The 11,196-nt window shown below is 45.3% G+C and overlaps 1 protein-coding gene across 2 annotated transcripts in view; it reads right to left on the bottom strand.

Annotated features, from left to right (window-relative positions):
• Positions 1-11,146, bottom strand: part of Med13l (mediator complex subunit 13L) — a 203,458-nt gene extending 192,312 nt beyond the window's left edge. For both annotated transcript variants that reach the window (XM_028753911.1, XM_028753913.1), the window contains exon 1: positions 11,049-11,146. In XM_028753911.1, the coding sequence (XP_028609744.1) occupies positions 11,049-11,120 (72 nt within the window). In that variant the 5' untranslated portion in view covers positions 11,121-11,146. The remainder of the gene's footprint in view (positions 1-11,048) is intronic.
• Between the last annotated feature and the right edge of the window lie 50 nt (positions 11,147-11,196).

Here is an 11,196-nt window from a genome sequence, read left to right as displayed (position 1 = left end):
AAGGAAGGAAGGAAGGAAGGAAGGAAGGAAGGAAGGAAGGAAGGAAGGAAGGAAGGAAGGAAGGAAGGAAGAGCGAGGGAGGGAGGGAAAAGATTGTTACAATGAACCACTATAACATGAAATGACAATTTTAGTGTCAATTGAATAAATTACAAGGGTTGTCCTGTGTCCTCCACATACCTGTGACAGCCCTCCTCTTTTCTCTCTCCACACAAATGAATGAAATTCTAGAAGACGGACTTTTTTTTTTTAAGATTTTGTGTGTTCATAATAAAATCCAGTATCTACCCTCTGGAGCTGCACACTGGAGCTGCAGGGAGCCTACCGCCCTGCCTCTCCTCCACACTAGGGCTCTCTCACAATCTCCCATCCTAAATCTCCAAGAGGCCCCTTCGAAGCCAAGCCAGTGGGGATTTTGCTAAACTACCAGATTATGTCTCTGCTTTTCCAGTCTCTCTATTGGTCCTAAATCTACAAAAGCAAACCTTCCATGGAGGCTTGCTCTTCCCACTCCCTCAGGAGCCCCAGGGTGGCGTAGCCATCCATCCATCAGATCACCAGGATACAGCCTACACCCTTATGATCAATGACCACTGAGGAGACTGACAGCAAGCCACCCCCCCAACCCACTCAAGGCCTATGCCTGCCTTAAAAACTGTCATTATCCCATTGTTTACTTTCCTGTCAGAGGAAACAAATCTCGCTGTCCCCCTAAAACACACACCAGCACACATAGACTTAAATGCACCCACAGTAGCAGGGTCACCTCATGAGAAGTGACCATCATCCAGAAAATACTATGTAAAATGTATAGACTCTGAAGGATGGTGGCTCACACAGCTCAACAAGTCTGATGTGCCTGTGAAAGACAGCAGTCCTAGAAAGGCTCTTAAACACATAGTCAACCCAATACCACTTAACACACGGCTTTCCCTCAATCCATTCTCTTAATAGTTTCTATAGCGTCTTGGATTATCTCCCGTCCTCATTTCGTGTGCCATCTGCTCGTTTAAGACTTCACGTCTGTCCAGTCTCTGAAATATTTGTCACTTTAGTCATTAGCGCTTTGCACAATGCAGTTCTGTCTCCTCAAAGTTCAGAGCGGGATTATTTTAGAAAGCTCAAGATTATTTTAACATCACCGTTTCTTAATCTAAACTGGCCTGCCTACACTTCACATTTTCCACCTAATGAAAATTCCACTTCAGTAAGTTTCTGTGCTGTTTTAAAAGGAAGCCAAGAAACAGGGCCATAAACTAGAGGGTGCTACAGGCCACCTCAGCAAAGTCACCCAAGCAAACTCAAGAGTTATGACTGGAGCCCCAGACAACTCCCTTCTCACTCCCCAGCAGGCCCCAGCCTACCCTCCACCCCTCCCAGGGCCAGCACAAAGTTCCCCTCTGGTCTTTTGAGTTTCAAGGCATCACGCAGCCCTGCAGCTCCCTCTGGGCCTGACATACAGCATCTCAGAAATTAAATCGTACATGTAGATCTATTCCCCGTGCGTCAGACCCTTAGCCCTTTGGTAAGTGCAAGCTAGATTTTAATCATTTCTGATGTACATTATTCCTAAATGAATTATACATGTCCTAAATTTCTCAAACACAGCATACAAAAAATTAACATTTCTAAATATTAGTTTACTGGCTATTCCATCCAATCTCACCCCCAAATCCATTTCATCTCCTTGGGTCTCAGAAGTCCTTGTTTACCACATAAAACAGCAAGCAAAAAGCCTGTCTCTCAGATGGTCTAAGGATAGAAGAGCTAGAAGGTAAAGAAACCAAATCTTTTCTCCTGATAACATCACAGAATCTGCTAATGTTCTCAACATGTTAATGAAGGGTGCCAGCAGGGAGAACTAAGGAGGGAAGGTGCCCATCACCACCACCACCCCAGTACTGCAGCCAGTGTGGCATCTCCACACCCTCTCCTGGGCCTGGAGGGCAGGCCCCCTACTGGGGGATACACTCCCAGTGCCTGAGGCAAGGAGGTCAAGACTGCTTCTCCTCCAGAACAGACAGAAGCTAGGGGAAAGTGTTGTTGGATCCCACTGTGCGATAGTCCCGAGGGAAGAACAGGAAAGCCAGTGTTGTCTAAGAGAGTCAGTAAGTGCAGCTCAAGGAGATGGGCAGCCAACACCACCACTGACGACATCCTGGGCAGGGAAGCCTTTTGTAAACCTTTTCTAGTATTTTAGTGTATAGAGCACACCTGCATGGTAATTTCTAGTTCTGGTGGGATAGTAATGGCCCTATCACAGTCAGCATGCCTAATATAAAGACTACAAATCTGTGGGGCCCTTCCTTCTGTAACAACGGAATGCTCTGAGACCATGCTGCCATGCTGTTAGATGAAAATCAGAAGGTAGGCAGACCTCAGCTCCTCTCTTTTCAAAACAGAACAGGGGATCAATGGAGCAGACTAAACATGATTTGGTGTTGAGAACAATAGTTTTTATCAGGTACTATTTTTTTTTGACATTCCCTAAGAACAATCTCAAAATGTTAATAGACTTTTTATTAAAAGTCAAAGGGCATCCTAGAGCTGCCAAGGAAGAGCCAGAGTTCGATTCCTAGTCTCACCAGTTATAGCTCAGAGCAGGTACAAAATCCTCCAGCACTTACTTAAAACACATATACAGGGAGCCGGGAGGTGGTTCCGCATGCCTTTAATCCCAGCACTTGGGAGGCAGAGGCAGGCAGATCTCTGAGTTCGAGGCCAGCCTGGTCTACAGAGCGAGTTCCAGGATAGCCAGGGCTACACAGAGAAACCCTGTCTCGTAAAAACAAAACAAAACAAAAACCATATACAGGGAAATCCCAAGGGAGAAGAAAAGCCACGTGCAAAGACAAATTCCAAGTCTCTCTCCTCACAGCTCACTTGTGAGGAAAGACCCAAGAACAGCATGGGCGGGAGCAATTCCAGCTCCTTTTCCCTCAAAACTGGTCGAAGCTGAGGCCTCCCTTTCCCTACCTAGTGCCATTCTCAAGCCCACACGGTGATACGCTTGAGACCGTAGGTGCACACCTGAATCCCAGCACTCATGCCGAAGCCTGAGAAGCTCTGAGTTACAGAGTAAGTTCTAGACCAGCCAGAATTAGCGTTTCTAAAGCAAAATGTACTACTCAGACTGATTATTTTCCACACACTCCAACCTCTGTATCGCCACTTGTGGCCCCAGGCTGTGTCTAACCTGATCTGCCTAATTACTAGAAAAAAAACGGAAACTCAGCTCAAGTCTCTCTGGTCCAGTCCACTGCCTACTGTACTGGGCTCTGTACTCTCTGTCCCAGTCCACTGCCTACTGTACTGGGCTCTGTATTCTCTGGCCCAATCCACTGCCTACTCTACTGGGCTCTGTACTGGACTCATGAAAAGTGACCTGGGGACTAAAGGTTGAGCAAAAGCCCCCTGAACAGCACGTAGAACAAAAGCAAGGAATTCTGGGTCAAGGCCCAGACTTCACTCCCAAAGGGTTACAAACACCAGTTGGGCAAGCTTACAGTCCAGGATGTTGACAAGCCATGGTGCCTTCACTAACAAAATTCCGACAATAGAGCTAAACATCTAAGTTATGTTATAGCCGTGTGTGTGTGTGTGTGTGTGTGTGTGTATGACAGAGAGAGAGAGAAAGAGAGGGAAGGAGGGAGGGAGAGAAGAGGAAAGGAGAGGAGAGGAGAAGAGGGGAGAGGAGAGGAGAGGAGAGGAGAGGAGAGGAGAGGAGAGAGATAGAGACACACAGGGAATCTCTACTTAGCCTTGGCCATCCTGGAACTCACAGAGATCCGCCCCCCTCCCCCTCCTGAAGGGTAAGAATTAAAGAAAGGCATGAGCCAGAGGCCCAGCTCAAAGCTCTGTGGTAGTATTTTTCCAATCAGAATCCAAACAAGCAGCTAAGGCTGCCTCCAGGTTGAAGGACTTGCTTACCAGAGGGAATGAATGCCTAAGTGAAGAGTGAATCAAGATTATTGTGACAGGGTCATTTCCCTCAAAAACCTCTTCTACTCCTCAGAGGTGTGTCAAGACTCTGAACAACTAGTTAGTTCTACCTGTGTCAATCACAGAAAGCTTCAGAGAGGAGGTGATCCTCGAACAGATTTTAAAAATGAATAAGCCTGGTTTGGGGACTGGGGGACAACTGTAGCCCCTAGCACTCTTGGGCAGAGGCAGAGGCAGAGGCAGAGGCAGAGGCAGAAGAAAGGCTACTCAGAGACCCCAAGCAAGCTCGAGCTACACAATTTAGCCGTCTCAAATAATCATCTTCCTAAAGGATAATAAGCTGTTAGGGTCTTGCTTTAAAATTTTTCCACCTGTATTACAAAAATCTTGTTCACAATTATCTATTTTACTTGAAACAATTTTTTTCCCCAAATTTAAGACCAAATGTCTACTGGCCAATTAGTGCTGTGACTTGATACAAATTAAGAACAAATTATAACCAAAAGAATACAGAAAAACTTTACTCTTTATTCAAGTGTGTGTGATGAGAGGACCTGTGTGAGTGCACACACATGCATGCACACATGTGTCTCTATGTCTGTGGGTCAGAGGACAACTTCTGGGAGTTGGTTTTCTCCTTCTACTGTATGGATGCTGGATGTGGAACTTGGGTCAAGTACCACTGCCAACTAATGAAGATTCAGTAATCTCAGCACTCAAGGGGCCCAGGCAACTGGACTGACTGCCTTGAGTTTGAGGCCAGCCTAGGTTCTCTAGTGAGTTCCTGGCCAACCTGGGCTACAGGAGTGAATGAAACCTTGTCTCAAAACTAACAAAAAAGCAGGGCAGTGGTGGCACACGCCTTTAATCCCAGCACTTGGGAGACAGAGGCAGGCAGATTTCTGAGTTCGAGGCCAGCCTGGTCTACAGAGTGAGTTCCAGGACAGCCAGGGCTATACAGAGAAACCTTGTCTCGAAAACCTAAAGAAAAAAAAAAAAAAGAAAAGAAAAACCAAGAAAAATAAAAACTAACAAAAAAAAAAGAAGAAAGGTGGAGGGGAGGAAAGACAAGGAGAGAGTATGAATGTATGAATGAAAAAGATAATCTACAGGTTCCTAATTTACCACTTAAAGCTACAATATGAAATTTTATATACTCAACCAGGAAGCTCCTTTAACATACTGGAATTTCACTACACTGACAAAGGTACAAAATACAGAAGGCTACATGCTTTACTGTGAAGCAATACAAATACTGCTTTAAAACTATCCTGCCACAATTCCCCCAGAATGAGAAAATAAATACTCAGCAACACACAATCAAAGTGAGCAGGAGACAGTCGTGAACAACACACAATCAAAGTGAGCAGGAGACAGTCGTGAAGGAACATTTGCTTTGAGAAAATTGACTTCTCTCAATGTTCCTCTGGAAAGAACGCAGTCATCTTACGGTTTCCGACTAGGATGCAAATAGACTCTAAAAGATACCTCACAGCCTCCAAGGAGACTTGTCCAGCAAGCATCACCAACACATGTACACCCAGAGAAGCAGGGCTTCCTGGTGGCAGCCACCCCAGAGCCACCCCAGCAGTTGGAAGGGGCAGTCTCCTCACTACTGCCTTACATACAGTACCACACAAGGGCACAGGAAAACTTCCCAAAGCAACAGACATCAACTATTTAAGGTGATTTCACAACTATTTTTAATCAACTAAAGCAAAGATAGAAAACTATACTGATGTACATAAGCACCTATGTGCATGTGCACATAGCATGTGCATTTCATTCATGCAAACTTACATGAATTTACAATTCCTCATTTATGCTAATATTTACCAAGATTAATGGAATATCACCTCCCCAATGTAATGAAGTCAGTTCTCTCAACAGAACAAAGCTAACACTTTCAAATCTTTCAAATCAACACTGAAAGTATATAGCATGAAAGGGAATTATCTGAACGGGATCGGAAGGATGTGGTCCAGCACTCAATAAGGGAAAGGCAGACATTCCAATAACACAAATATTGAGTCTCTAATTCTAAAACTCTGTGTGTGTGGGTCCTAAGAGGCAAATGCGTGTTGACTTGTTTTACATTTCTTGTTTTGCTGGGAGGGAAGCTACTCCCACAGGCTGTCTAATTCACGCTATCTGATTAACTCCCCTGGCAGTGCACTGAATGTTATTTCTTTGCAACAACAAAACTCTCTCTAAAATGACCAAACAGAGATCCTGGTGCGTGGCACAGTGTGCAGTCTATCCCGTGCAGTCCTATGACCTCGGTGCATCTTACAGCACACTAGCAGCAGTGCTGGCGTTTCTTCTCTGTGCTCCTAATAAATCGTTACAAAGCACAGGTCACCAGTCACACCTACCGTCCAACCACATTCTAATTTCCATAAGCTTTATCTAACCTCTCGAAGTGACCAGCACCTGTGAAATAAACATGCCATCCTTCCTTCCCACAGGAACGCGTCAGCACCTCTACCACAGGAACACGTCAGCACCTCTACTGCTCAAAGGACAGTACTACTATCTGCTCTTGAAAAGTAAGTCAAAGGCTTCCTTCAAAACTATCTAGCCTATCTCTGAATCAAACGTTGATAGCTGAATTAATTCTTCATAAAAACACCACCATTCAGATCATCGGCAGCATCCCTGTGCACACCACGACAGAGCTCCATCTCAATTCTGTCTTTACTCATCTCAGAGTATAGATCCTCAAAGTGTTTGATGCAACAATTAGCCAACAATTAACTAGGCTAAATTAGCTACTGAACAAAAAAGATCAATTTTCCATATAATTAACATAAGCCACAACTATGAGCTTACGGTGTTTAAAGAAATACCTTGAGAGACTTTTTTTCAATATAAATCATCTAACATGTCCAAGGCAAAACGACCAGAGTGCCTGCACACACTCAACAAACACTTCCTGTCTTGAACACAAAGAGAAAGGAGTGAGCCCAGCCTGCTTCCCAATGAGCTCCGCAAAGCCTCTGACACACATGGATCTCAGGTACATTATTTCTCTTTAAATTATGAACTCATCACACATACAAATGGCTCTTTAAAACGGTCCAGTAAACTGCTACACTATGCCTTAAATTGCTGTCTATTACGTACTTAAAAATATTTACTAGCAATTGGAGGTTAATATGGCAACCATTACCAGGAAGCAATTATTGCCATTAAAAAAATATAAATACTATAACGCCATGTGCTACTAACAACAAATGCTAAACAGAAAACACATTGGCATATTATAAATATTTTTATTAAAGAAAATGAACCATCATGAAAAAGATGCTTTAAATGTATGCTTATTTAAAATATTAAAACTGCAAACTAGGAAAAAAGACTTTGTGCAGTGTTTGGGCGCTCTGAAACCTTGGCAAGTCTTCTTCGCACCTTTCCATTCCACACTTCTCCCTGCTGGCTTCTAAGTTCCCAGGAGCTCAAGTTTTCAAGTTACAACTACCTTCCTTTTCTTGGGGGGTGAAGAATTCCCGTAAGACAAAAGGAAATTAAGTCTACAACAAATCACCCTAAAAGCTTCAGATACAAAATAAATGGTCCTCAGTAGGCCGTTAAGTACTAATGGGTGTACACGTGTTTTAATTCAGTGAGGATTTGACAGCATTGCTCAATTACCTACAGTCAGGGAGATTTTTAGCAAATCAGACATGAATGTGGAGCAAACATCTAAAATTTACAAGTGTCCCCTCTGGCCCCAGTACCCAGCATACTTAAGTCTAGCCTAAAGGGCCCCAAGTGGCTTTCTCCACACTATCTTAAAAGAAACACAAAGATATCCTGAGCAGGCATCTGGGAACTATAAGGTGTCTCCCTTCAAGGGTGAGCTCAGGGCCACAAGGTACACTGTTACAGTTTCCAAAAATGAAGCTTTAGCACACTGCACGTGATGGACAGCATGAGAAAAGTTCTGTGTCACAAAGGCCCAGCCAGGCATGAACTTCCTGCAGTGGCTACAAATCTCACAGGAGGAAGAGTGAAAAACAGCACGACCCATATCATATAGATCCAATGGCCTTTCACAGGTTACAGTGGGGGTGGAGACAGACTAGAAAGGCTAGGAAACAGGACTCCGGGCAGTATCAGAAAACAAACTCAGTAAAAGACTAGGAACAAAACTCTTAAAGAGGCCTGATTGCTCGGTCAGCCTTTGCTAAGCCCTGGCGATAGCCTCGGGATCTCAGGAAGTAGTGGCTCACAGTTCCCTCCAGGCTCTACTCCAACTCACACCGCCATCCACGCTAACATGAGCTTGTGTGGGTAGTGTTCTACAAGTGACTATTCTCCTCTCAGAAACAAAACTGCAGGCCAAACTGTTCAAAACTACAAGATGTTAGGTACCTACAGCTCTTCTGACACAAAACATGATTTTGAAAAGATTATAACTGTCTCTCCTTTGATATCATCTATTCTACACAATGTTCTTTAGGCAATGTATTCTCAGTGAGATACACTGCTGTGTGTGGATGCTCCTCAGAAAAAAATTCTCAAGAATCAGAAAAAAGAAAAGAAAAAAAAAAAAAAAAAAAGACTGTTGGCAATTTGTTCTTGGATTTGGTTTTCTGTGGGTCTCTTTTTTTTTTTTGGTTTTCTAAGAAATTTTAGGGCTGGAAAGATAGCTGAGGGGTTAAGAGCACTGGCTAATCCTCCAAAGGACTGGGGTTCAATTCCCATCACCTACATGGCAGTTTACAATGGGCTCTAATTCCAATCCCAAAGAATCCAACACCCTCACACAAGCACACACGCAGGCAAAACAGCAATGCATAAAAAATAAAGTTCTTAAAAATTAAACAGCATTTATCCACTTCCACATATCAGGAAACATAAACATTCTACATTTTTAAAACCAACCTAAGCATTTCTGCATTTCAAAGGAGTTACTCAAAAAGTTCATTGTACTTTGTATTCAAAAGTCATCTTCTTGGTTTAAAGATGTTGGGGGAGAAATACCAAGAATGCAGTCAAAACCAAAGTCCAGAATCTTCCACAAAGAGTCTGAAGCACCTCATCTCTACCCCATCCCTCCCTGAAGCTGAGAGCAACGAGCTGTGAGCCAGCAGGCTTGCACTGGCCTGCACACCACATTGTATATAAATTAGCCACATGCACACAGCACTGCCCCTCAGCAGGATGCACAGTAACGTGGGAGCCCTCCCGGACGAACGCGGGTTGACGTGGTTATTTTAATTACCTGTAAAAGTGTCACTGTGGTCACCCAGCCGCCGAATTGGGGGGAAAAATTTAAATACCCTCTAGTCAATACATTTGCTGATCTATGAAGGTCCCCGAACCTAATACTAAATGACAGACAGGGGAAGTGGGGGTGGGAGAGGTGGAAAAAGAGGCAGAAGTAGTTTTATCTTCACATCAAAAGATCAAAGGTAAATTACCACAGTAGTAAAAGGAAAGAACCCCAACTTCTAACTGAATCTCGAAACTCAGCCTGGATAAAATTGGGGGTGATCAGCAATCAGCCTGCTTACAAGAGTGGAAGCAGGGGACTGGGTCACTCTGTCTTTGTAGGCCAAAATCATGCTTGAATTCTTTATCGGCATGAAAACAGAATGACACTTCCGAAGTTGGCAACAATTCCTATTTCTCCACTAGTCTCCAAGGGGAGAAAAAGCATCGATGCCACCCATAATTAAATGTAACTAATTACAATTTGAACACTAAATTATTTACCCAGTGTAAACAAGGACTGAGAGGAAATAAAGCCTCTATCTCTAGCAGGGGTTCCAGAAAATAATTTGCAATAAATGCATGCTCTCCAAAAGGCAGCACCCTCCCCGAAGCCCCTCCACACCAAAATTGGGCACACAACTTAAAATAAGTTGAGTTTTTAAGGCTAAATTAAATAGGCCGTTCAACCAATTTTCCAATTATATTCTACGCTTGAAACATAATTGCCTTACATCTGTTTACAAATCTTTGCTCAATATTTAAACAAATTCGTACTCTCCAGGGCACATAGCTCCACATACAGTAACTCAGGCACAAAGCGCGTAAAGACCACGCACTCCCATTATCAGTCTAAGCGCTGGGTTTAACAACGCGAATGTTTTCACAGCTAGGTAATACGACCCAATAAAAAGCAAAGATGGCATTTACCACCAAATGTCACTGCCACCGCCAGGAAAAGAGTTGCTGGAACCCTATACATTTTTAATTTCGATGAATCGAGCCGCCGTCGCCCGGTGCCAGGCTTCCAGAAGAACAATTGACACCCTAAATGGTTCGAGATTAAGGCAGGCGATGCACTTCCAAAGCAAAAGTTGTCAATTATCAGAGGCGAGAGCGGGAGAGAGGAGAGGCGAACAGATAAAAGCGATGTTATCAAACCGCCCAGCTTGTTGCTCGCGTGTGTGTGTGTGTGTGTGTGTTTTCCTTGTTAAGGAAGAGAAAACAGTTTTTAAAGGCAGCGGAGGAGAGCGAGGAACAGCAGCTTCCTCCACCTTCCGTGGGCTCCGAGCAATGGCTCTCCCGCTCTCCGGCATAGTAAGCCGCCGAGAGGCGGGCGGCTGTCCGTGTTTACAACCGCGCGAGCTCCGGCTGCCAGAGTCCTCTCTCCCTGACACCATCGCCTTCCATCAACTGTTTTCGGGCGAAATCGCAGGTGTCGTTGTGGAATTAAAAAAAAAAAAAAAAAGGAAAGAGAGAGGGGAAGAGAGAAAGAAAGAAAAATTCCGAAGGCAGACGCGGGCGAGCGGCCGATCCGATCCGGGGAAAGAGAGAGAGAGAGAGAGGAGAGAGGACGAGCCTGCAGATCACCCGCGCCGGCGGCTGCACAAGGCAGAGAAGCCTTCCACATTTCGGGAAGGAGGAGGGAAGAAGAAGAAGAAAAAAAAAAAAAAGAGGGGGAAGGGGAGGGGAGGGGAGGGGGTGTGATTGCCACGGAGGTGGGCGCTCCGAGCGCGCCCCGGCGTCCGCAGCGCCCCGACTTCCCCACGCACGTCCACGCCGGGCGCCGCGCTCGCCGACGCCGCGCCAGGGCTCCGGGAGGAGAAAGTTACGCGGCGGGGAGGTCGCGCCCCCCAAACCCCGGGCCCCCGCCCCGCGCCACTCACCAGCGAGAAGAGGTTGGAGTGACAATCCTCCAGGCTCGCCCCGTTCGCCACCCAGTTCGCCGCGGCGGTCATGGTCCTCCGCGAGCCCGGCCGCCAGAGCGGGGCATGTCGGAGCGGGCCGGGCCGGGCCGGGCGGCGGCTCGCGGGC

Source organism: Grammomys surdaster, unplaced genomic scaffold (genome assembly GCF_004785775.1).
Source record: "Grammomys surdaster isolate TR1022 unplaced genomic scaffold, NIH_TR_1.0 125976, whole genome shotgun sequence".
In the NCBI taxonomy this organism is placed as follows: domain Eukaryota; kingdom Metazoa; phylum Chordata; class Mammalia; order Rodentia; family Muridae; genus Grammomys; species Grammomys surdaster.
The sequence above is the reverse complement of the archived record's forward strand: the minus strand, read 5'-3'. Positions and strand labels throughout refer to the sequence as shown.